The following is a 26,318-nucleotide window of genomic DNA, read 5'->3' as shown; positions in this document are numbered from 1 at the left end:
TGGTCGGGTATACATGTTTATACTTCATCTTCAGGCCATAAAACTCCTCTGAACCGAACTTCCTAAGTTCTTATTAAACAGGGCGATTCATTATCACCTTCCTCCAGTGACCCATAACTCTACTGGGCTTCAACCCTAGGAAATGGCTCTGGCATCCCTGAATGTAAGGGGTCGAGGATTTCTGACATGTGACATCTGCAGCCAGAACTCCTGGCCCTTCCACGAAAGAGAAGGCTGAAATACAAAAAGGTGATACATGTATTATTAATATCACAAATAAAAAAAAATAAAAAAAAATCATAGATTGTGGACATAGCACAATAGATTTAGACAGAAAGGACACAAGCATAGACAACAATGTTGTGTATCTGAGTGTGACTAGATAGATATAACAAAAAGTGCAGCGCTGGATATATATACAAAAAAAACAGAAATTGGTATTACTATTAGAGGACCAACAACTTTCTTATGTGATCCAAAAATGATGAAAGAAAATAATAAAATAAACAATAACATAAATGAGTGCTCCACTGTAGTGATATATGTGCGTGATTAATACCAATTTTTTATCCACATATTTTGAAAAAGTCCAAAAATACAAAAAAAAAAAAAAAAAAAAAAAATACAAAAAAAGTGTCCAAAGGAGCGATTAAATGTGACTTTCTATAAATATAAATCCGTGACTGTCACCGTGTTGAACTCCCGTCACCTGGTATAGATTGAAGGCTTACCAGACAGCATCTGATCAGAGGCATAGAGCTAACAGCTTGGGGTTTTCACTCCACAGCGACTGGAACTTTATCTGGGATGATGGATGTAGATCAGCAAACGATCACCACAGGCCTCCAGACAGCGGTACATTCAGGGAAAAAAACTCTCACTGATATGAAGGTATTCAAAAGAAAAGAGAAAACTCCAATGGTGTAGAACGTTTTAACTCTTGTTTATTAAAAAACGCCACACTGGCATCCATAAAACACTTTTTCTTGCAAGGAACCAATTCAGCTTTAAAAACGAAACTCCGCGCATGCGCCGTCGGTACGAGCGTGTCAACCCTACGGCCGTTTCGTCAGAAATGACATCATCAGGGGCACGCCCACACGTCTGCGCACGCGCCTTATATATCCAAGCGGCAAAACGAAGAGGTTCAGCCATTGGTTACACTAGGAGGATGTTAAAGCTGCTAACAATTACCATTACAGGGGAATGGTAATTACACACGCCCCTGCTTTTTAACCATTACAATTAAAACTCCATAGAGTCATCATGGTGCCATCTTGTGGACAAACATGATATTGCTTCAGAGCAATGGATTTTATTACATTACGCTTAATATTCATAAAAACTTTATTAAAAAAACCCATAAAAAGAGGTGGGGAGAAAACCAATGACTAAAAAAATCATTCGAATCACCCTTCAGCAACTAAATCATATAAACCTTTATATCAGTAAGAAAAGGGGTTTAAATATATATTTCAATCCAAATTTTCCGTATAACGTTCAGAAACCACAATCTGAATACTGTATCTCCATTCAGACCTTTTTCATAGAATAGTAAAAACCCGCTATGAAAAAGAGGAAGAGGACGAGAAAGAAAGAAAGAAAGAAAGAAAGAAAGAAAGAAAGAAAGAAAGAAAGAAAGAAAGAAAGAAAGAAAGAAAGAAAGAAAGAAAGAAAGAAAGAAAGAAAGAAAGAAAGAAAGAAAGAAAGAAAGAAAGAAAGAAAGAAAGAAAGAAAGAAAGAAAGAAAGAAAGAAAGAAAGGAGAGGGGGGACATCAACTGTTATTAATAAAACAGTTGATGTCCCACTCTACATTTAGGCCCATGGGTACATGACAGCCCAGACGGTATATCCAGTTGGTCTCACTCCTGGATATACAACGTCTACTATTGCTCCCTCGCCAATGTGGTATGTATTTTTCCAAGGCAAAAAACGTCGTGCCTGTGGGGTCCCTGTCATGCTTAAGGTCATAATGTTTTGAAACATTATGTTTGTCAAAACCCCTTCATATATTGGGGATATGTTCACCCAATCTGACCTGTAACTTCCTGGTAGTACGCCCTACGTATTCTAACCCGCAAGGGCACCTCAAAAGATATACTACACATCTTGTGGTACAGGTGATGAAAGATCTAATCGGATACGTGATACCTGTCCCAGTTGATGTGAACTCAGTTAATTTCCTACCTTTAAACTCATTAATTTTGCAAACTTGGCATTTTTTACAAGGAAAAAAACCTTTTAGATCACCAAACAAGGTGGGTCTTGTAGGTGGATCCGGGACGTTAGGTGCTATAAAGTGCCTAAGGTTTGAGGCTCCCCTGAACAATACGCAAGGCTTATCTGCCAGCAAAGGCCCCAAGACCCTATCGTTTTTTATAATGGGCCAATGTCTCTTAATTATTCGTTTAATGGCCCAGTGCTGACTGGAGTAAGTAGTCAAAAAGGCCAAACCAAAATCCTCTCTGTTCTCTACTTGTGGTGAATTGTCAACTAGGAGGGACTGGCGATCTCTATTTCCCACTTCTGCTATTATTAAATCTAGAGTTTGATTTTCATAGCCCTTGGTCAAAAATCTAGATTTAACCAAGGACTCTTTTTTGTAATCCTCTAGATTAGTGCAGTTGCGCCTGAGTCACAAAAATTGTCCCTTTGGGACTGCTGACAGCCAGGAACGGTGATGGCAAGAATCTAGTGGAATGTACCCGTTCCTGTCTGTTGTTTTGAAGTACGTAGATGTAATGAGCCTCCCATTTTCTATGGTTATTTTCAAATCCAAAAAGTGAATCTGCGAAGCATTCACTTCATGTGTAAGGACAATACCCCTATCGTTATTGTTCAAAAATGATAAAAAGGCCATGACAGATTCGATGTCACCGTCCCATATAAAAAGGACATCGTCAATGAACCTTTTCCATAGGATCAGCTCATCGCGCCTGTCATTCAAAACCACATCCTCCTCCCACTTGGCAATGAATAAGTTAGCCATGCTTGGGGCAAATTTTGCTCCCATGGCTACTCCCTTTATTTGCAGATAGTGAGTACCACTATACCAAAAGTAATTGTGCTTCATCGAAAAGTCCAGTAGCTCCAACACGAATTTGCTCTGCGTGATGGAGATACTGGAGTCTCGATAAAGGAAATGCTGCACCGCTTCAAGGCCTAGATGATGGGAAATGGCCGTATAGAGTGATGCTACATCTGCGGTTACCAGCAGATATGATGATTTCCACTCTATCTCACCTAGTAGGTTGATGACATGTTTAGTGTCTTTTAGGAAGGAGGGGGTCCCCATCACCAGTGGTTGTAAGTACTTGTCGATGTACTTACCGACTCGTGATGTAACTGAGTCAATCCCACTCCTGGGATTTTGACAAACATAATGTTTCAAAACATTATGACCTTAAGCATGACAGGGACCCCACAGGCACGACGTTTTTTGCCTTGGAAAAATACATACCACATTGGCGAGGGAGCAATAGTAGACGTTGTATATCCAGGAGTGAGACCAACTGGATATACCGTCTGGGCTGTCATGTACCCATGGGCCTAAATGTAGAGTGGGACATCAACTGTTTTATTAATAACAGTTGATGTCCCCCCTCTCCTGTCTTTCTTTCTTTCTTTTTCTCTTCTTTTGTTGTTTTTTCTTTTTCCTTTTTATCTTTATTTTTTTCTAAAGATAACGTCCTCTTCCTCTTTTTCATAGTGGGTTTTTACTATTCTATGAAAAAGGTCTGAATGGAGATACAGTATTCAGATTGTGGTTTCTGAACCTTATAAGGAAAATTTGGATTGAAATATATATTTAAACCCCTTTTCTTACTGATATAAAAGGTTTATATGATTTAGTTGCTGAAGGGTGATTCGAATGATTTTTTAGTCATTGGTTTTCTCCCCACCTCTTTTTATGGGTTTTTTTAATAAAGTTTTTATGAATATTAAGGGTAATGTAATAAAATCCATTGCTCTGAAGCAATATCATGTTTGTCCACAAGATGGCACCATGATGACTCTATGGAGTTTTAATTGTAATGGTTAAAAAGCAGGGGCGTGTGTAATTACCATTCCCCTGTAATGGTAATTTTTAGCAGCTTTAGCATCCTCCTAGTGTAACCAATGGCTGAACCTCTTCGTTTTGCCGCTTGGATATATAAGGCGCATGCGCAGACGTGTGGGCGTGCCCCTGATGATGTCATTTCTGACGAAACGGCCGTAGGGTTGACACGCTCGTACCAACGGCGCATGCGCGGAGTTTCGTTTTTAAAGCTGTATTGGTTCCTTGCAAGGAAAAGTGTTTTATGGATGCCAGTGTGGCGTTTTTTAATAAACAAGAGTTAAAACGTTCTACACCATTGGAGTTTTCTCTTTTCTTTTGAATACCTTCATATCGGTGAGAGTTTTTTTCCCTGATTGTACCGCTGTCTGGAGGCCTGTGGTGATCGTTTGCTGATCTACATCCATCATCCAAATAAAGTTCCAGTCGCTGTGGAGTGAAAACCCCAAGCTGTTAGCTCTATGCCTCTGATCAGAGGCTGTCTGGTAAGCCTTCAATCTATACCAGGTGACGGGAGTTCAACACGGTGACAGTCACGGATTTATATTTATAGAAAGTCACATTTAATCGCTCCTTTGGACACTTTTTTTGTATTTTTTTTGTATTTTTTGTATTTTTGAACTTTTTCAAAATATGTGGATAAAAAATTGGTATTAATCACGCACATATATCACTACAGTGGAACACTCATTTATGTTATTGTTTATTTTATTATTTTCTTTCATCATTTTTGGATCACATAAGAAAGTTGTTGGTCCTCTAATAGTAATACCAATTTCTGTTTTTTTGTATATATATCCAGCGCTGCACTTTTTGTTATATCTATTTAGTAGTGCCCTTATCAAGGTATAGTGCTTAGCTGCAGGATATTCTTTCACAGGTTATATTTACTTAGTTATTGTTTGCACACTTAGCGCAAATTTTTTCTTTAGAAATATCTGAGTGTGACTAGCTAAACCAAAATATCAAATATGGGAAGAGACCCAAATCTGAACCTCACAGTCTGGTTTTCTGATGTGCGGCCAATATGTAAGCATTAAGACCCAAACACACCTTAAATGCTGCGCATTTCTGAAGTGCAGCTAGCTAGGTCATAACTGGTAAATACAGAAAGGATGGGAACCCCCTTTTACAGTGGTGTTTTACTGATGTACAGCAAAACAAGGCTATAAAGAGAAGACAGAAAGACCCAAACTTCTATGTTGCGTATTTATGATGAACCACCAAGTACAGTTATAAGACAATCTTTCCTGTTATGCAGTTCTGTAGTGCAGTTACATAGAACCAACAGAGAAAGAACACAAGCAACCTACAGCATTGTGTTTTTCTGAAGTGCCATAAGGTAAGGCAATATGAAACAGAAAGCACCAACAAGCTTCAATGTTGAGTACTTCTGCTGTGCAGCAACATAAAAACAAAGAAACGACAGCCTTTCCAGCTGCGATCTTTCTGGTCTACTGCAAAATAAGGCAATAACTCCACAATGAGTATTCCTGCTGCAAAACCTGAACCAGAAGGGACAGATAAGCTTAGGGTTCCCACACCCGTGCGACCCAACCTGCCACTTGGGACTGCAAGACGCATGAGAAGTCATATACTATGGCTTCCAAAGGGTACCATTCGTGACTGTGCGACTCCAGGTCGCAGCATCTCCAGCAGTCTCTGCTTACGGAACTACAGACCTCAAGATTACACAGGTCGCAGGAAAAGCAGTTTTCGGGTCGAACAAACAAGGGGTCCCCATGCTGTGGCTCCCTGGAGGAGTGCAGCCAACAACCCCCTACTGTGTATACCTAAGAAACAGCAAGGAAGATCAATGAGAAACACCACTTACTGCTGTGCCTTTCTGATATACGGACGATAAGGCAGTAAATATAGGACATACAGGACACAATGTTCAATCTTTGTGTATGTCTGATGTGTAGCATATACCAATACTGAGCAGAGATGTCATCACCCTCAATGTGTCTCCCTGCTGAGCAGCAAAAACAAATCAGAAAAAGACAAACAACCTTCACTGTTGTGTCCTTTCTGATATGCAGCCAATAAGGCAGTAAATGAAAGACAAAGGACAGACAACCTTCAATCTTGTATGTGTCTGATGTGCAACAACAATCTTGAATAGAGATAGCACATCCATATTCAAGTGATTTGGCATGTGACTCAACATGTCAAATCGCATGCCTAAAATTGGCAGCCATTGCCGTTAATAGCCCTGTCTGAATCAGCACTGGCCACTTTGTGGTGCTGCACGGATTACCAATGGCAGTATGTGTACTACCCCTGGCACAGGTTCAATTTTGTATTTTCCAACAAAATCAGGACCATCCATCATCCCTGCTGCCTTTCCGATAAGCAACCAATAAGGCAGTAATACAGGACCCACAGACAGACCTCAATCTTGTATATCTCTGATGTGCAATATTATAACAGTTCTGAATAGAGATAGCACATCCATATTGAAGCGATTTGGCATGCGACTCACATGTCAAATCGCATGCCTAAAATCAGCAGCTATTGCCGTTAATAGCACTGTATGAATCAGCACGACGCCACCTTGTGGTGCTGTACCGATTACCAAAGGCAGTATATGTACTACCCCTGCCATCAATCTTTCCTGCTGCCTTTCTGATAAGCAACCAATAAGGCAGTAATACAGGACACAAAAACCCCACAGATAGACCCCAATCTTGTGTACGTCTGATGTGCAGCAATATAACAATTATGAGCAGAAATGTCATCACCAGACTCAATGATGTGCGTTTCTGGCGTGCGGCACAAAACCAGAAAGTACAGACCACCTTCCCTGTTGTACTTTCTGATCTGTAGCCAAACAAAGCAGTACCTTTAGGATATAAAGGACACCCAACAAGCTTCAGCAGAGATGTCACAAATCTCAATGTGTACATTAGTTGTGCCACCAAACACCCCAGCAAGGGCAAACCTTCACTACTGAGGTCTACTGCTGAGCAGCCAAGAAGGAGTCATGGTGTATCCCTTTATGAAATAACCAAACAGGGGCAAATTATTTCATAGGCATAGCCTGGGCTGTAGATACTAATCCTTCACCACCAGTGAAGGAACCAATCCTAAAATGGTTGGACACCTTACTATACTAGCTGTTGTCCTACCTTACCTCCGTAGATTGAGCAAATGCTAGCCAGCTCATACACTGGTGGGGCTGATCAGTAACTAAAGTCTCAATGAGCCCAGCCCTAGAGACCAATATAAGACCTCTAAAAAGGGTGGTTACCAATTTAGCCTGGAGGTAAATAGCCACCTGCAGCCCTTAAAGAAGCAATCATATAGCTCTTGCATATGTTTGCACAGAAAATCCTTAATCAAAGGATATAGGAAAAACGATTTATGGTAAATTGCTTTTAGGTCTGTCACTGAGTGGACTGTAGCCCAAACCAACAAAAAGGTTTTTCTTACCCCCTGCATTAAAATATAACCACAATGTAAGAGTGGAGTGGGAGGTTGGAGCTTATGAAAAGTTACCCATAGCAAGCAACCCCCAAAAGGAGGATCTGTCACAAGGGAACCCCTACTGTGCCACACAGAAGCTTGGTCCCTGCCACATTGTTGAAAGTTAGGTCAGCTTTTAAGCATCTTGGAGCAACTTTAAGCAGATTCCTAGCAGCTGGGCTAATAGGGCCAGATAACCTAGTGCACCTGCTGAGCAAGGGAGCTTACTCCTGAATCCTTCAACCATTGCACCATTAATAACTTGTTCAGTGGTATACCTGGCCAGTAAGGAACTCTTTGTTCTACCAGGTCACCCTCTTTGCTGTATTCACCCCTACTAATGTACCACAACCGGGTATGTAGGGAGAGGCTGGCAACCTACTGTTGTGATAACCACAGTGTCTCTGCTATAAGAGGAAGCTGTGGCTGGTGGTTTTTAGCAGTAGCTTCTGGGCTATTTTATTATGGAGACCCCAGGTCCTGCACTGCACCACTCAGTAAATACAGGTGGAAGGGGAAAAAATGCCTTACCTACCTCTTTCCCATCTGAGGTGGTTTAGGCACACTCGCTCCTCTGCACCACTTGTCCACCATACAGCATCTCTGATGTAGGAGGGAGCTGTGGCTGGTGTCTTTAGCAAAAGCTTCTGGGCTATTTGAATCCAGACCCCAGGGGAGATTATCTCAAAGGCCCAGAAACCAACTGGCTGGGATTGGGGATTTTTGACTCACCGTTGTCGTCTTCCCCTTTTGCCACAGCCACCGGGCTTGCTTTTCCATCCTTATGGTCCACACGCAAGGAGGATAGCCACCAAAGTGCCCCCCCCACAACTGCTGTCCCTTTAGGGAGCTGCAAGGTTAGGCTGTGTCCTGCACTGTCCAGTCAGTATATACACATGGGGGGGCAATGCCGTACGTTCCTCATTCCCATCTGAGGTGGTTTAGGCAGACATTCACCATAGTAAACTGGTGCCTCCTCGAAAGGAGGATGTGGGCGCCTGCTCCTGCTGACTCTCAGCCTTCCCTTCTGGGTAAGAACGCGGGTCGTTCAGGCGGTGCCCTCCCCAGCAGCCCACGCGAGCTACCAGGGACCCAGGAGTCAGGGGATACGATCCCCCTGGAAAGAACCGACGGCCAGCACCCCCGTCTGAACGGACGTCCGGACAGGTAGGGGGGGGGGGGGGGAGACAGGATAAAGGCCCCTGAAGTTCTGGGGACACCACTGTACCCAGGGGCCTTCAGCTCTCAGGGGGGCTTTCCCAGTTTCTGCTGCCCCCCCTGAGGAAAGTATAGGGGGACCCCCCGGGAAGGATAAATATATCCCGCCAGACCCAGAGGCTTCCCAGGCATATGGTCCGGCTCCCAGGGGGAGACCACCAGCCCCAGGCTTCGGTCATTTGGAAAAAAACAAACAGTTTCGCCGTGTAGGGAGAAACACAATCAAAAAAACTGAGGATCAGGGGGAAGGGTGTGGACTTAAAACAGCTGTTGATTGATTGTGTTTCCTGTGGGGAGGAGCCTCTCATCTCTCAGGTGTGCCGTCCTGGAAGATGACTTGAGAAATGTGGATATTTACATTTTTGCGTACGTTCGATTTTCACCATTTTGCAAAAAAGGCGCAATGCAAAAATTTAAATTTTTTGTTATTTATTAACTTCCATACAGGTTAAGCTTTTATATTTAGTAGGGATTTAGCAGAACTCAACTTGGCTACAACTAGCCTGTCGGATTTTTCATGTGGTTGCAGGGAATCAAGCAATTTTCTTTCTTTCAAAAATCATACTTACTTACGTGCATCTGTCCCCCACCGGCTCTAAGACTGAGAACCGAGCGATTTCCCCCCCCCCCCCCCCACCACTGGAGCGATGGGCTGTGGAGGGGTGTGAGTGGCCAAATCAGGCTCTCAGCGGCTCGCTGAGAGGCTTAGCCGGTTGCCGGTCCAGGCATGTGAGGAGATCCCAGACTGGCTCTGACTTCAGCCTGCTATCTACTGAATACGGGTCACAGAAGTGCAGAACAAACTGTTCTGAAGCTTTGGCTGTACTTCTCCTTTAAGTGAGGTATTCTGCTGTTATGCTGCCTGGACATTTAGTTTTGTGGGGCCATATATAAGGGCATGTGTGATTGATCATGGTTCAATTACCTCCCATCGCACCAGCCACTGTCTGCATAGAAATATATGTACAGACAGACTGTAAATTGAAAAGTATTGTACTGTGTGAGACAGATATTTCCTAAGACTGAATTTCTACATTGATATTGCTGTGAGAATTGAATGTACCCTTGTGGCTGAAAGAAACCAGGGCTGAAAAAAAAAAAAAAAAACTAGTAAGGCTTATTGTTCAGAAATTACAAGAACCAGAGCTTACATCCGAGAGTCTTCACATAACTTAGCCATGTCATAGCCAGACCATTGTTCCTAATTTTTAAGGACAGCTTACCAACTGGAATAGTACCAGCTGATTGGCAAAAAGCAAACATGGTACCAATATTCAAAAAAGGGCCTGGAAACTACAGATCATTCAGCCTAATATCAATAGAAAGTAAACTATTTTAAGGAATGGTAAGGAACTATTTGCAAAAATTTGCTGAAAATGGTATCAGTAGTAACCAATAGTGTTGGGCGAACGGTACGGACCGAGCATAAGTTCGGCGAACACCCGAATTAGCAGGGTGGCCCGCTGAACAGTGCTGCCAACTTAACAGATTGAAATTTACTGACATGACACTCACAATTTACTGGCACAGCCACGTTTTTACTGGCATTTACAAAAGTTACAAAATTCACTATTTAAAGGGGTTGTAAAGTTATTATTTTTTTTTTTTTTAAAATAACAAACATGTTATACTTACCTCCACTGTGCAGCTCGTTCTGCACAGAGTGGCCCCGAACCTGGTCTTCTGGGGTCCCTCGGCGGCTGTTTCAGCTCCTCCCCGCAAGCATTTACCACCTTCATGCGAGCTCCCTCGCACGGTGGTGAGTGCTTGCGGGCGCGCTCCCGTGATACAGCCGGCGGCTATAGCCGCTCGCTGTATCACTCGGCCCCGCCCCCCGGCGCGCCGCGTCATCGGATGTGATTGACAGCAGCGCGAGCCAATGGCTGCGCTGCTTTCAATCCATCCACTGCAGCCAATCAGCGACCAGGCTGAGCTGCAATGAAGATGACGAGCACGAGCAGCGAAGATTCGAGGCGTCAGGTAAGTAAAACGGGGGGGCTGGGGGCGGCGGTATTGTCAAAAGTTTTTTCACCTTAATGCATAGAATGCATTAAGGTGAAAAAATTTTTACCTTTACAACCCCTTTAAGCTACAAAGAAGTACAATATGAAATTTGCAATGTGATTTAAGGTAGATTTTTTAAAACAGCTTACCTGTAAAATCCTTTTCTTTCGAAGGACATCACGGGACACAGAGCCACAGTAATTACTGATGGGTTATATAGGGTATCACTGGTGATTGGACACTGGCACACCCTATCAGGAAGTTCAACCCCCTATATAATCCCTCCCCTTGCAGGGATACCTCAGTTTTGTAGCCAAGCAATATAGTGTATTAGAAGAGGGGCGGGACCTCTGTGTCCCGTGATGTCCTTCGAAAGAAAAGGATTTTACAGGTAAGCTGTTTTTAAAAATCCTATTTTCTTTCTCGAACATCACGGGACACAGAGCCACAGTAATTACTGATGGGATGTCCCAGAGCAAAGCTACCTGAGGGGGGGGGGGACCACGACCAAGTAGGGTGCAATCAGACCTGAGGACCCTGTAGGACCCTGTACCGCTGCCTGCAGCACACTACGCCCAAAGGCGATATCCTCATGCCTTCTCACATCCACCTGATAGAATCTGGTGAATGTATGGACTGAAGACCAGGTTGCGGCCTTACAGATTTGAGCCATAGAGGCCCGGTGATGCACTGCCCAAAAAGCACCAATAGCCCTTGTGGAATGTGCCCTGATCTGAAAACGGAGGAATCTTCTGTTTCAAACCGTAAGCTTGAATGATCAATTGTCGAATCCATTTAGAAATGGTAGCTTTTGACGCTGCCTGTCCTCTATTGGGACCCTCTGGCAGCACAAACAAAACATCCGTCTTGCGGATCTGAGCAGTTGCCCCGAGATAGGCCTTAACTGCTCTTACTACTTCCAACGGAACAGGGATCTGGAAAAAAGGAAGGCAGAACAATGTCTTGGTTTAAATGAAAATCAGAAACCACCTTCGGTAAAAAACTAGGATGAGGGCGCAGTACCACTCTATCCTTGTCTATAATAAAATAAGGCTCCTTACAGGAAAGGGCTGCTAATTCTGAAAATCTTCTAGCAGAAGAGATGGCCACCAGATAAATTAAATTCCTTGTCAACATGACCAAAGGAATCTGACTTATTGGTTCAAAAGGCTGTTTCTGCAACACAGCCAGGACCAAGTTCAAGTCCCAGGGGTTTAGGGGCGCTTTAACCGGAGGATTAAGATGCATCACCCCCTGCATAAAGTTTCGGACCAAAGAATGCGAAGCAAGTGGCCGTTGAAATAATACTGATAAAGCCGAGACCTGGTATACATAAGCTTTCCAGACTCTATGATAAATCATCCTGGAAGCTGGCTCCCTTGCATTAATCAAGGTAGATATGACAGGACCTGAAAGCCCACGACTCTTCAGAACGTGGGTCTCAATAGCCAAACCATCAAATTTAGCGTTTGTAAGGCAGGATGGAACACTGGACCTTGAGATAACAGGTCTGGGCATACCGGTAGGGTCCACGGGGAACCCACCGTCATCCTTACTATTTACAAGTCCTTCTGGGCCAAGCGGGGGCCACCAGAAGTACCGACTTCCTTTCCTGCCTGATCCTGCGAAGGAGTCGTGGCAGTAGCAGAATAGGCGGGAATGCGTAAATCAGTGAGAACTGATGCTACGGAATCACCAACGCATCCGTCCCGCATGCAAGAGGATCTTTTGTCCTTGCCACAAATCTGTCTATCTTTTTGTTGAATCGGGATGCAAAGAGATCTACATCTGGAACCCCCCCATCTTTGGCACATGGCCCAAAAGACGTCGGGATGCAGAGACCATTCCCCTGGAAGTAACTGCTGGCGACTTAGATAGTCTGCCTGCCAGTTCTCCATTCCCGGGATGAAAACTGCCGATATGCATGGCACATGCATCTCTGCCCAGACTAAGATCTGGTTCACCTCCTTCTGAGCAGCTCGGCTCCGGGTGCCTCCCTGATGATTGACATAAGCCACTGCTGTGGCATTGTCGGACTGGATCCTGACCGGACAACCCTGTAGCCTGATAGTCCAGGCTTTTAGGGCTAGATATATCGCCCGGATCTCCAGAATGTTGATGGGTAAGGTCCTCTCGGTCTTGGACCATAGCCCCTGGATCGCAGACTGTTCCAGAACTGCTCCCCAACCTGACAGACTGGCATTTGTTGTTACCACTGTCCAGGTAACCGGTAGAAAGGATTTCCCCTTCTGCAGGTTTTTGGGTATGAGCCACCAATTGAGGCTCTGACGCACCGCATGCGACAGGTGCATCGGAAAGTCTAATGCCTGAACCTTCTTGTTCCAGGTCGACAGAATACTGTGTTGCAGCATTCTTGAATGAAACTGAGCATAGGGAACTGCTTTGAATGAGGACACCATCTTCCCTAGTAGCCTCATACAAAGGCGGACAGAGGGACCCTTCTTGGTCCTGACTGCCAGAATCAGCTCCCTTGAAGCAGCGATCTTTGCCTGGGGTAGAAATATTTTCTCCTGGCTTGTATCTATAATCAGACCTAAATACTCCAGTCTTCTTACTGGTTTTAGGAAAGACTTTTCTAGGTTGAGGATCCAACCCAGGTGTTCTAGATACCTGACTGTGGTCCTCAAGTTTCCATTCAAAGAGGCTACCGACCGGTCTATCAAGAGCAGGTCGTCTAGGTATTCTATGACAGCTATACCCTGAGCCCTTAATCTGGCCAGAGGAGGAGCCAAGATCTTTGTGAACACTCGAGGTGCAGTGGCTATCCCGAAAGGCAGAGCCACAAACTGGAAATGGCGCCCTCCTACCTTGAAACGCAGAAACTTCTGATGAGCAGGAAAAATGGGCACATGCAGATATGCATCTCTGATGTCTATCGATGCCAGAAATTATCCTCCCTGCAGGGTGGGAACTACTGTCCGAACTGATTCCATGCGGAAGGATTGAATCCTTAAGAATCGGTTCAGATCCCTTAAATCCAGAATGGGTCTGACACCTCCATTTGGCTTTTGGATCGTGAAAAGGTTGGAATAGAAGCCCAATCCCTGGTCCTTTGCGGGAACCATCATAATGACCTCCTGCGACAAAAGTCGCTCTAACGCTAGAAGCAGCAACTGCTTCCTTTCTGGGTCTCTGGGAACACCTGATCTGAGGAACCGAGGAGAGGGAAATTCCTGAAACTCCAGCTTGTACTCTAAGGTTACCGTGGAGAGTACCCATCTGTCCTGGAAATCCTCCTGCCAGAGCCCTGGGAACTGTCGCAGTCTTCCCCCCACTCGAGTGAGCGGGGCCCCCCTCATGCAGAGGTCTTAGTGTTTTGCCTAGTAGGCTTCTTCCCCCAGGACTTCTTTTGTCCCTGGGGTTGACTCTTGTCTCTGGACCCAGATGGAGGAGGCCGTCGAGACTGCCTGGAGGCTGAAGCCCCCGGCGCTGGGGAAAGAGTCCGTTTGAAAGAGGGACGCTTACTCTTCTTAACAGGTAAGAGAGTGCTTTTCCCACAAGAGATTCTCTTGATATAGTTATCCAAGTCCTCTCCAAACAACCTTTCACCACGAAATGGAAACCCTGCCAGGAGTTTCTTACATGGTGCTTCGGCTGACCAATTTTTCAACCATAGGATTCTACGTATATGCACTAACCCCAGTGAAAGACGAGAGGTTTGCACGATAGAATCTCTAATGGCGTCAACAACGTAACATAAGGCCGCAGGAAAGTTAGCAAACCCCTGGGCCTGCTGTTCAGGTAATACTTTGATGACCTGCTTAACATGGTCTCTTAAGTACTGACAGACTCCAATCGCTGCTACTGCAGGTTGGGCCACAGAACCTGCTAAGGAGAAAACATCCTTTAATAGGGATTCCATCTTTTTATCTACAGGATCCCTGAGCATCTGAGCATTGTCTACAGGACAAGTCAGACTATTATTTACAGAGGAAATGGTGGCATCAATGGCTGGTATTCCCCACATTTTAATAAACTTTTCTTCCATCGGATAAAGTGTTGAAAACTTTCTCGGCGGAAAAAAACGTTTGCCTGGGTGATCCCACTCAGAATAAATTAGCTTTTCAAGTAAATTATGAACAGGAAAAGCCTGTGCTGCTTGGAAAGGTTTCAGTGACCCCGAAGCAGAAGAGGATTCTTTAACAGTTTCAGGTATTGGCAACTTAAATGTGGAGCGGACCAATCCAGTAAGGATCTGCACTAAGATTTTCTCCTCTTGGGAAGTTGCAGAGGGTCCATCTCCACCTGATTCCTCCGAAGAGGAATCATCCATCCCATCCCGATCCTCTGAAGGGGATTCGTTTCCCTTATCCCAGAGCTCCTCTTCCTGAGGGTCTTGGGGAACAGAGGAAGGCCTAGTACGTTTTCTTCCACTGAGTAAAGCTGCAATCACGGCCATTAATCTTTCCTCTAAACCATTAATGGTTGAGGAAAAAACCTCTTGTGTAATATATACAGGGACTGACGTGCCAGAAGCAGGTGTAGCCCCTGACCCCGATGGCTCTCCCTGGCTAGCCGTCCCTGGCCATTCAGGGGGGGGAGGATGCTGCTGACAGGGGGCCCTCAGAACCTGAACGAGATCCCCTAGTGTCTCTGGTTTTTGGGGTGCTTGAACCTCTTCTACCCATAGTGCAAAGCAACAAGGTGTGAGGTATACAAATGAACACTGCCTGCTGAGCGATGTAGTCTGGCTAAAAGCCTTGCTACCCACTGCTCAGTCTGGTGTTACTTCAGTAAATGCTGCCTAGGAGAATGCCTGTGTCCCACCTTACATGCGACCGTCAGCTCTGTGTCCCTCCAAAGGCTTAGTGCACCTGTAATCAGTGCCTTTAATAGCCTGCAGCTGGCCTGAGTGGGAGTCTAAGCACCTGTGCTGACGTCCCCCCCCCCCCCCGCCTCGATTTTCGAAAAAAACGAGCGCTTCCCGCGCTGGCCGACTCTCCTGAAATACTATGGAGGAAGGCTGGGGGAGGGGGGGGGGGGAGAGAAGCTGGTAGTGAAGAGCCTGCCTAAAAAACGGCAATGGTCGGTAATGGCGGCCGAGGCAGCGGTGCCCGATCGGTATAACCGCTTTCCAGACCCCTGTGGCCTCCCTCTAGCCTGGGGGGAACATTCAAACATGAGAAATCCCCCCATCCATCCTACCTTGAAGCTGGCCTGAGACGCTGAAGCTTGCAGCATGAACACTTGAGACAGACGTCAGCATGTGAAGGTTTGTGCTCTTGGCAGCCCCCGGTGGTCACAATAGGGCATAGCATGCATTTACCTTAAAGGAGAAACCTACTAGAATTAGAAAATTCTGTGGAATCTCCTCTTACCTTATCCAGCCGCAGGGTTCAGTTTACACAGACCCAATCTTCACCTCTCACGGTGGGCTCCGTTTGAAAAAACCATCAGAGACTGGGGCCCCCTACGAATAGGGGGATCCTGCAGTTCTGGCCCTGTAAAGCACCCAGCCAGAAATTAGGAGGTTTAAAGCCATTTTCTGATCTGCGGAGTCCAGCTCTCTAAAAAGAGAAGCGTTACAGGTAAAACCTCGTTTCTTCGGACACGAGGCCTGGGTACCATCCAATTTGGCCTAGAAAGGACACTTTGAATGGATCCGGTCTGCCTGGCTTGCCCCAGTATAGGATATAGGATATTCCCTTTGGAGCTCAGCACAAGACATCTTTACACATCCATCACCTAAGACACTGGCGTAAAAACTGAGGTATCCCTGCAAGGGGAGGGATTATATAGGGGGTTGAACTTCCTGATAGGGTGTGCCAGTGTCCAATCACCAGTGATACCCTATATAACCCATCAGTAATTACCGTGGCTCTGTGTCCCGTGATGTTCGAGAAAGAAAAACATATTTCTTATTTTATTTTCGATATAGTAAGTAGCTCAGGGACAGGACTCAGGAGGGCAAGAAATTAGAATGGGCGGCACACACATGAAATTGACTCTCACAGTGACACTGACAGCAGTGTGCAGCAGTACAGATTACTGACACGACACGTCCCCTCACAGTGACAGTCTCTCTCCAAGCCAGGTGGTCCCTCCAGTCCAAACAGCACTGATGGTCCTGGCCTGCCTTGCTTCCATCCCCCAGACCCACACACAAGGCTCTGGCCACTCTGCTTGGCCCCCTTGCACCATGACATCACAGGACATGCTCAGGCACCGCCTCCACCAGAGCCGCACCCGAACACTCTGTAGCAGGCACTCATATGGTCTCGGCTGGCTCCGGGCTGAGCGTCACAGCCATATTTTTTACTGGCAACCTGTTCTTTTTACTGGCATTTACTGGCAGGGGGGGGGATTGCCTGTTTTTTACTGGCTGCCAGTAAAAATACTGACGGTTGGCAACCCTGCCGCTGAATGCCCCACAATGCACTGCGCACCGCACAGTGCATTCTAAGCCCTGATTGGCTGAAGCAATGAAGGCTTTGCCCAATCAGGGCACAGAACACTGTCCGAGCCATGATTGGAGAAAGTCATGATGGCTTAGCCCAATCATGGCTCATTGCTCATAAACCCACCCCACACTATAAAGGGTTCCTTCCCAGAGGAGCCATTTGCAGTGTGATATTGGAGTGGAGAGAACAGGGCCCTGTTCATTGCTACTGTTCGGTGTTACATATCCCACCAGTCCTTCAGTGTCAAATACAACTCTATTTCCTCCTCTCCTCTCCTCTTCCTTTCTCCTTTGGCGTCCCCCAAGGTCCTGTTCTTGGACCTCTCCTTTTCTCAATCTACACCACCTCCCTGGGTCAGTTGATTGCCTCCCATGGCTTTAAATATCATCTCTATGCTGATGACACCCAAATCTATCTCTCCATCTGTCTACTCACGCATCACCAACTTACTAGCAGACATTTCAGCCTGGATGTCACATCACTTCCTCAAACTCAACCTATCCAAAACCGAGTTCATGATATTTCCTCCCTCAGATGCCACTTCCCCTGATTTCTCTGTCAATAACAACGGCTTAACTATCAACTTGTCCCCCCACGCCAAGTTTCTAGGTGTAATCCTGGACTCTGAACTAACCTTTCGGCCCCACATCCTATTGCTATCCAAAATTTGCTGTCTCAACCTCCGCAACATCTCCAAGATACGCCCCTTTCTAACCAATGTCACCACAAAGCTTCTAATCCACTCCCTGATCATCTCCCGCCTCGACTACTGCAACTCCCTCCTCATTGGCTTACCTCAAAATAGGCTATCCCCACTTCAGTCCATCATGAAAGCTGCTGCCAGGCTCACCCACCTCACAAACCTCTCAGCGTCTGCTACACCCCTCTGCCAATCCCTATATTGGCTGCCGCTCAGCCAACAAATTAAATTCAAGATACTAAGTATAATTTACAAAGCCATCCACAACCTGCCCCCCCAGCTACATCACTAACCTAGTCTCAAAATACCAAGCTAATCATTTTCTTCACTCCTCCCAAGACCTCCTGCTCTCAAACTCCCTTTTCACCTCATCCCATGCGCGCCTTCAGGACTTCTCCAGAGCCGCTCCCATCCTCTGGAATACTCTACCCCAATCTGTCTGATTTTCTCCTACTTTATCCACTTTCAGACGATCCCTGAAAACTCATCTCTTCAGAGAAGCCTATCTGGTCCCCACCTAACAACTATACATTTATCTTTTCATTCAGCACATTGCCCACAGTTATTACCTCTTGTATGTCTTGACCTTCCCTCTTAGATTGTAAGCGCTAAGGAGCAGGGCCTCTGATTCCTACTGTATTAACGTGTATTGTATTTGTACTGTCTACCCTCAAGTTGTAAAGTGTTACGTAAACTGTTGGCGCTATATACTGTAAATCCTGTATAATAATAATACTAGCAAGTTAGTGTGCTATTATGATACTATTGTGAGTGTAGAGTGTTAGTGCAGCATCAGTGTAGTACGTAGGTGCGGTTTTACTGCAGTATATTGTAGTACGTCAGTGCAGTTTTAATGCAGTGGTTTGAAGTGTGTCAGTGCAGTTTTACTGCAGTATATTGTAGTGCGTCAGTGCAATTTTACTGCAGCGTGTTGAAGTGCGTCAGTGCAGTATATTGTAGTGCGTCATCATGGGCTTCCGCCTTCACTCAGTCTTCCTTCCTGGTTTGCAGCCCGGGCTCTAGTCATTAGAAATGCCAAGCCACGTGATGTCACATTCGCATCATTCAGAACTCCCTCAATTCATTTTGCAGTGCGCATGCATCAGTGACTTCACCGACTGCAGAACATGTGAATATCTCCTAAACGGTGCACGTTTAGCTACAGGTAAGTTTTATTAGAAGCTTGCCTGTAGGTAAAATGTTACCAAGTGGAGTTTACTACCGATTTAAAGCACAAAAAAAAAAAAACAAAAAACACTTTTGATTTCACAACTTCAAGTATTTGACAAATAAAAAGGTCCATATAGGGTTGCCACCTGTCCGGGATTCACCCGGACAGCCCGGGTTTTGAAACATGTGCCCGGGTCTCTGCCCGCCTGAGACCCACGCACATTATTCAGACCCGCCAGTGGTTAAATGTGCCACGACGGCCGTGTCCAGAGTTCGGGTCCGTTTACCGTTATAATATCTGCTCCTGCTGCCTCCCTATCTACCCCCTGCACTGTTAGTTTCTCAGCGGTGTGCCTCCATCAGCTCAGTGTGCTGCAGAGCTGGCTGCAGATGGGACACAGAGGCGGAGCCTCCATGTTGCCAGGTGCTCTCCTCTGGCTGGCTGCAGAAGGGACACGGAGGTAGGGTTGAAGAAGGAGCCTCCCCATTCCCTGCTGCTCTGTTGAAAAGTGTGCAGAGATCACCTGGGACTGGGAGACTAGCTTGTAAAGTAAGTTTTTGCCAAAGTTTTCTCACGCCTCCCCACCATACATACATACCATCCTTACCACTCCCCCCACCATACACTATCTATAAATACACAGTTCTGCCACCCCCCCCCCCCCATATACCATCCATCCATATAGTTCTCTCTCTCCTCATACACCATCCATATACACAGTTCTCCACCCCCCCCCATATACCATCCCTATACACAGTTCTCCACCCCCCCTTATATACCATCCCTATACACAGTTCTCCACCCCCCCTTATATACCATCCCTATACACATTTCTCCACCCCCCCTTATATACCATCCCTATACACATTTCTCCACCCCCCCTTATATACCATCCCTATACACAGTTCTCCACCCCCCCTTATATACCATCCATATACACAGTTCTCACCCCCCCATATAACATCCATATACACGGTCCCCCCCATATACCATCCATATATACAATTCTCACCCCCTCATATACTATCCATATAGATAGTTCCCCCATATACCATGCACAGCCTAACTATCCTCAGCCAATGCCTTACAGGAAAATTCCCCTGCCCCCCCCCCCCATACTACGCCAGGAGACCTCCCCCTGCCCCCCCCCCATACTACGCCAGGAGACCTCCCCCCACCCCCCAAAATTACACTGGGAGGCTCCCCACCAAACATTACACACTACATACAGGGACATACTAAAAGGAAGTCTATAGGCATCCCTTTCTGTCATTCCTTTTAGTATGTCCCCATCATATACACTATATTGTACATTACACACACCTGCACTATATTGTACATTACACACGCCTGCACTATATTGTACATTACACATACATGCACTATATTGTACATTACACACACTTTTACAATATATTGTACAATACACACACCTGCACTATATGCAATTGGCTACACCCACTGTTCACAGCTCCACGTGATGCATTACTACTCCCTTAGGGCACACAGAGGTGTTCCAGGTATTTTACAATCTCATAGGCCCCTTTCACACTGGGGCGGGGGTGGCGGTAAAGCGCTGCTATTGTTAGCGGCGCTATACCCTCGGTATTCGGTCGCTAGCGGGGCGCTTTGCCAGCGGTATAGCCGCGCTGTCCCATTGATTTCAATGGGCAGGAGCGGTGTATACACCGCTCTGAAGATGCTGCTAGCAGGACTTTTTTTCTCGTCCTGCCAGCGCACCGCTCCAGCGTGAAAGCCCTCGGAGCTTTCACACTGGAGAGACAGCAGCTGTTTCGGGTCGGTTTGCAGGCGCTATTTTTAGCGCAATAGCGCCTGCAAAGCGCCCCAGTATGAAAGGGGCCATAGTGTATGCTACAAAAAAAAATGGCAAGCCCCGCTGAAGTGTTTGGCTCGAAGAAAAGGTGGCGGCCCTAGGTCCATTGCAGAATTGTAGAAAAGGGGGGGGGGGGGGGTAGGTTAATCCACAGCTGGGGGTCACTGACAAAAAGGATTTATAGTTGCTCTAGTAAGCAATCCTGCTTTTCATCAGAAAACACCTCTAATATCCCTTACAAATGTAACCCAAGCCAAGGAAATAGCACTGTTTACTTCTCTCTGTTCTTGGAAAACTCTTTAGTACTTACCTATTAGAGCCTGTCTGAGTTGTTTTATCGCTCTGTCACCAAGCTTGGCTTCCTGGGCTCCTTCTCCCTGCCAAATGACTCGGGGTTTAGGTGAGGTATATGTCCTGATCAGCAGTGCAGTAATTAGTAAACCAACCCCAAACAGAAACAGCCCCAACGGGGCACCGACCGTCTCTCTCCAGAACGCTCTGGACATCCTGTGTTGTTGACTCAACAACTGCACATTCAGAGTTCAGACTGAGTTCAGCTTTCTCTGCAAATCCACAGTATAATATCCGTTGACTGCCCATATCTCGCAAAGCATCCTGGTGTATTTTGAAAAAAAGCACCACCTGCATCCCTTTAGACGTGCGAGCCTACAGTAAGTAATAATAATGCTTTTCAAATGTTCATTTATACCTGTAAACAAGCCAATATCCTTGCAACATTTACACAAGCAGATCAGGGCCTGCTTGAGTTGAAAAGCTAATAAAGTTTAACCCTTGTGCTTCCAGAGCTGTTTTTGCATTGTTTGCACACATGTTTTTTAGGCAGATGCCGACAAAGATTTGTTTTTGTGTAAGCAAGTTAACTAACTTAATTGACCGCTTGCCGACCAGCCACCGTCATTATACTACGGCAGGTTGGCTCAGCTGTGCAAATCGGCGTAACTGTGCGCCGGCCGCTTCAAAAGCAATAGCAGGTGCGCGCGTCGCCAGAGCCGATGCGCATGGCCGGGGCCACGATGTCTGCCGACCACCCACGATCGCTCCACAGAGAGCCAGAACGGGGGTCTGTCAATTTAAACAAACAGATCTCCGTTCTGTCAGGGAAGTAGAGAGAGAGATCCGCTGTTCCTAGCAAACTCTCTCTGCTCCCTGTCAGTCCACCCCCCCCCACAGCTAGGAACACGTAACCCAGGGGTCTCCAAACTTTTTACTTTGAGGGTCGCATCATATATTTCACAGATATTTGCGGGCCGAAAAACAAAAAAAAAAAGTTATTTAGAAATGAATCCTTAGCCATGAAATAGAATAAAATTTTAAAGGCTGCCATCAGAGCCCGGAGCCTCGTCCACCAGGGCTAAACACTAATGCCGCGTACACACGGTCAGACTTTCCTAAGGGAAATGTTCGATGTGAGCTTGTTGTCGGAAAGTCGACCGTGTGTATTCTCCATCGAACATTTGCTGTCGGAATTTCCGCCCACAAATGTTTGAGAGCAGGTTCTGAAATTTTCACTTTGTTGTCGGAAAGTCCGAGCGTGTGTACACATGTCCGTCGCACAAAAGTTCACGCATGCTTGGAATCAAGCAGAAGGAGCCGCACTGGCTATTGAACTTCCTTTTTCTTGGCTCGTCGTACATCTTGTACATCACCGCGTTCTCACATTCAGAATTTGTGTGACCGTATGTATGCAAAACAAGTTTGAGCCAACATCCTTCGGAAAAAAATCCATGGTTTTGTTGGCGGAAAGTCTGATTGTGTGTACGCGGCATTAGAATTTCCCCATACAGTACATCTGTGTCCCCATCAGAGACTCCCTGCCCATAGTTACCAACTGTCCCGGATTTCCCGGGACATTCCCGGGATTTAGACTCCATTCCCAATTTTGTTGTTTCCCGGTAAATGTCCCAAGAAATCCGGGTCTTCACGGATTTTCGCCGCCGCTAGAGGTCAGCGGCGCCGGCCGCCATTTTTAAGAAGACCAGGAAGATGGCTGGGGGGGGCTAGATGGAGCTCCTGCGTCGCCGCCCACCCTCCGCTCTGCTCCGCCTCGCCCCGCCTACCCCCCGCCCCGCTGCTAGTCTGTTATGGAAAGGGGCGGGGGTTCTAGCCATGCGGCCGGCGGAGGGAGACAGTATCCTCCTACTAGGACACCTGAGGTGGGGGGGGGGGCGCACCCCTATTTTGTAGACGCTATAACTTTTGCACAAGCAAATCAATGTACGCTTATTGCAATTTAAATTTTTTAACAAATATATGTAGAAGAATACATATTGATCTAAACTGATGAAGACATTTTTTTTTCTTTTTTCTTTGTGATATTCATTATAGCAAAAAGTAAAAAATATTGTTTTTTTTTTTTTCAAAATTGTCTACCTTTTTTGGTTTATAGCGCAAAAAATAAAAAACGCAGAGGTGATCAAATACCACCAAAAGAAAGCTCTATTTGTGGGAAAAAAAAGGACATCAATTTTGTTTGTGTACAACGTCGCATTACCGCGCAATTGTCAGGTAAAGCAACGCAGTGCCGTATAGCAAAAAATGGCCTGGTCATTAAGGAGGTAAATCCATCCGGGGCTAAAGTGGTTAATTGGGTCTGGACTCCTTTCCCAGTCTTTTTGGGCCCTGCCTTGCTTCCTGGTGCATTTTTAAATAGGGGCCTGCACATGGGATGCTGAGAAAGGGTTGCTGCGCCATGTAATCCCAATTTTGGAGGAATCTACCAGCTTTGAAGGGCACCAGTTATGGGCTAAACCTATTCAGGTATGCCTGGGCAGTCTCAGCTTAGTCATTTAGGGTCGGAACAGTATGACACTCGTGTGGACAAGGTCTTTTAAAACATTCTAAGCCTGGTCTGAAGTTATTCAAGGGGTGCATGGTAACATATGGTATATCAGAAGAACAGGTCCTGTAAAGCACACATGAAGCAAGGCCGCTACAGAAGGTTAACTCGGTAGGAGAGTTGGAAGTGGAAAGCATTTGCTACGGGTAACCATGAACAGGGCCGTCTTTAGCGCAGGGCAAACGGGGCACTTGCCCCGGGCCCAATCTTTGTTGGAGGGCCCGCTCTAGCCGTGAATTGGGGCCCCGATCACAGCTTTGCAGAGCGCACAGAGGACACGGGAGGATGTATTCCTCGCTAGCCAGCTGAGAGGGGGCGGGGCCGGGAGCTCCACTGACGCTCTGACCCCGCCCACGTGCAGCCTGTGTACTCGGAAAAGAGCTTCTGTAGAGAGCTCAGGGTTTAAACATTCAGGCATTTTAGCCTGTGTACTGGGAATAGAGCGCCTGTAGTGAGAGCCAGTGATCGGAGTGCGAGTGTCAGTGGAGCTTCCGGCCCCGCCCCCTCTATACTGGCTGGTGAATACAGAGGTCCGGGGGCGGGGCCGGGAGCTCCAATGACACTCCCACTCCGATCACTGGCTCTCACTACAGGCGCTCTATTCCCAGTACACAGGCTAAAATGCCTGAATGTTTAAACCCTGAGCTGTGTTATTTAAAGCGGAGCGCGGGCGAAAAAAATTTTTTTAAAAGTCAGCAGCTACAAATACTGCAGCTGCTGACTTTTAAAACATGGACACTTACCTGTCCAGGGCGCCCGCGATGTCGGCACCCGAGGCCGAAGCGTCTCTCCGTCCTCGGGTGCTGCCGCCTCCATCTTCGGTAAGGGAATCAGGAAGTGAAGCCGTGCGGCTTCACTTCCCGGTTCCCTACTGCGCATGCGCGAGTCGCGCCGCGCAATACGAATGCTCCCTGCTGCCTCTGGGACCCGTGTGTTTCCCAGCAGGCAGCGGGGAGGGAGCAGGAAGTGGCGTAAATAACCGCAGATTCTGCGGCTATCTACGCCGGAAGTGGGTACAGATACCTGTAATATACAGGTATCTGTACCCCCCTCCCCCCTGAAAGGTGCCAACTGTGTCACCGGAGGGGGGGAGGAATCTGATGAGTGGAAGTTGAGCCAACTTGGGTGGAACTCCACTTTAACTGTAAAGCTGTGCATTGCTGAAAGTCCTCTGACCATCCCCTGTATAAAGTCTGCAGTCTCTGTCTCCTGCAGTATGTCCACAGTCTCTGATTGTCTCCTGCAGTATGTCCACAGTCTCTGAGTGTCTCCTGCAGTATGTCCGCAGTCTCTGAGTGTCTCCTGCAGTATGTCCGCAGCCTCTGAGTGTCTCCTGCAGTATCTCCGCAGCCTCTGAGTGTCTCCTGCAGTATCTCCGCAGCCTCTGAGTGTCTCCTGCAGTATCTCCGCAGCCTCTGAGTGTCTCCTGCAGTATGTCCGCAGTCTCTGAGTGTCTCCTGCAGTATGTCCGCAGTCTCTGAGTGTCTCCTGCAGTATGTCCGCAGTCTCTGAGTGTCTCCTGCAGTATGTCCGCAGCCTCTGAGTGTCTCCTGCAGTATCTCCGCAGCCTCTGAGTGTTTCCTGCAGTATGTCCGCAGCCTCTGAGTGTCTCCTGCAGTATGTCCGCAGCCTCTGAGTGTCTCCTGCAGTATGTCCACAGTCTCTGATTGTCTCCTGCAGTATGTCCGCAGTCTCTGATTGTCTCCTGCAGTATGTCCGCAGTCTCTGGTAATCTCCTGCAGTATGTCCGCAGTCTCTGATTGTCTCCTGCAGTATGTCCGCAGTCTCTGGTAATCTCCTGCAGTATGTCCGCAGTCTCTGATTGTCTCCTGCAGTATGTCCGCAGTCTCTGATTGTCTCCTGCAGTATGTCCGCAGTCTCTGGTAATCTCCTGCAGTATGTCCGCAGTCTCTGGTAATCTCCTGCAGTATGTCCGCAGTCTCTGATTGTCTCCTGCAGTATGTCCGCAGTCTCTGGTAATCTCCTGCAGTATGTCCGCAGTCTCTGATTGTCTCCTGCAGTATGTCCGCAGTCTCTGGTAATCTCCTGCAGTATGTCCGCAGTCTCTGATTGTCTCCTGCAGTATGTCCGCAGTCTCTGATTGTCTCCTGCAGTATGTCCGCAGTCTCTGGTAATCTCCTGCAGTATGTCCGCAGTCTCTGGTAATCTCCTGCAGTATGTCCGCAGTCTCTGATTGTCTCCTGCAGTATGTGCGCAGTCTCTGGTAATCTCCTGCAGTATGTCCGCAGTCTCTGATTGTCTCCTGCAGTATGTCCGCAGTCTCTGGTAATCTCCTGCAGTATGTCCGCAGTCTCTGAGTGTCTCCTGCAGTATTTCCGCAGTCTCTGATTGTCTCCTGCAGTATGTCCGCAGTCTCTGATTGTCTCCTGCAGTATGTCCGCAGTCTCTGAGTGTCTCCTGCAGTATTTCCGCAGTCTCTGATTTTCTCCTGCAGTATGTCCGCAGTCTCTGATTGACTCCTGCAGTATGTCCGCAGTCTCTGATTGTCTCCTGCAGTATGTCCGCAGTCTCTGAGTGTCTCCTGCAGTATGTCCGTAGTCTCTGATTGTCTCCTGCAGTATGTCC

The 26,318-nt window shown here is 46.7% G+C and overlaps 1 protein-coding gene across 4 annotated transcripts in view; it reads right to left on the bottom strand.

Moving 5' to 3' along the window:
* PM20D1 (peptidase M20 domain containing 1) overlaps nucleotides 1–21,511 on the bottom strand; it is a 387,280-nt gene extending 365,769 nt beyond the window's left edge. For 3 of the 4 annotated variants that reach the window (XR_012241709.1, XM_073615880.1, XM_073615881.1), the window contains exon 1: nucleotides 21,186–21,510. Coding sequence is in view for 3 of the 4 variants with exons in the window: in XM_073615880.1 (XP_073471981.1) it covers nucleotides 21,186–21,381 (196 nt within the window). In the remaining variant the exon portion in view is untranslated. Of the gene's footprint in view, nucleotides 1–21,185 lie in introns of all 4 variants that reach the window. The other variant, XM_073615882.1, reaches the window with a different exon arrangement.
* Nucleotides 21,512–26,318: the final 4,807 nt, after the last annotated feature.

The sequence above is a fragment of the Aquarana catesbeiana genome, linkage group LG02 (assembly GCF_042186555.1).
Source record: "Aquarana catesbeiana isolate 2022-GZ linkage group LG02, ASM4218655v1, whole genome shotgun sequence".
Taxonomy (NCBI): domain Eukaryota; kingdom Metazoa; phylum Chordata; class Amphibia; order Anura; family Ranidae; genus Aquarana; species Aquarana catesbeiana.
This window is presented reverse-complemented; position numbering and strand designations above follow the sequence as displayed.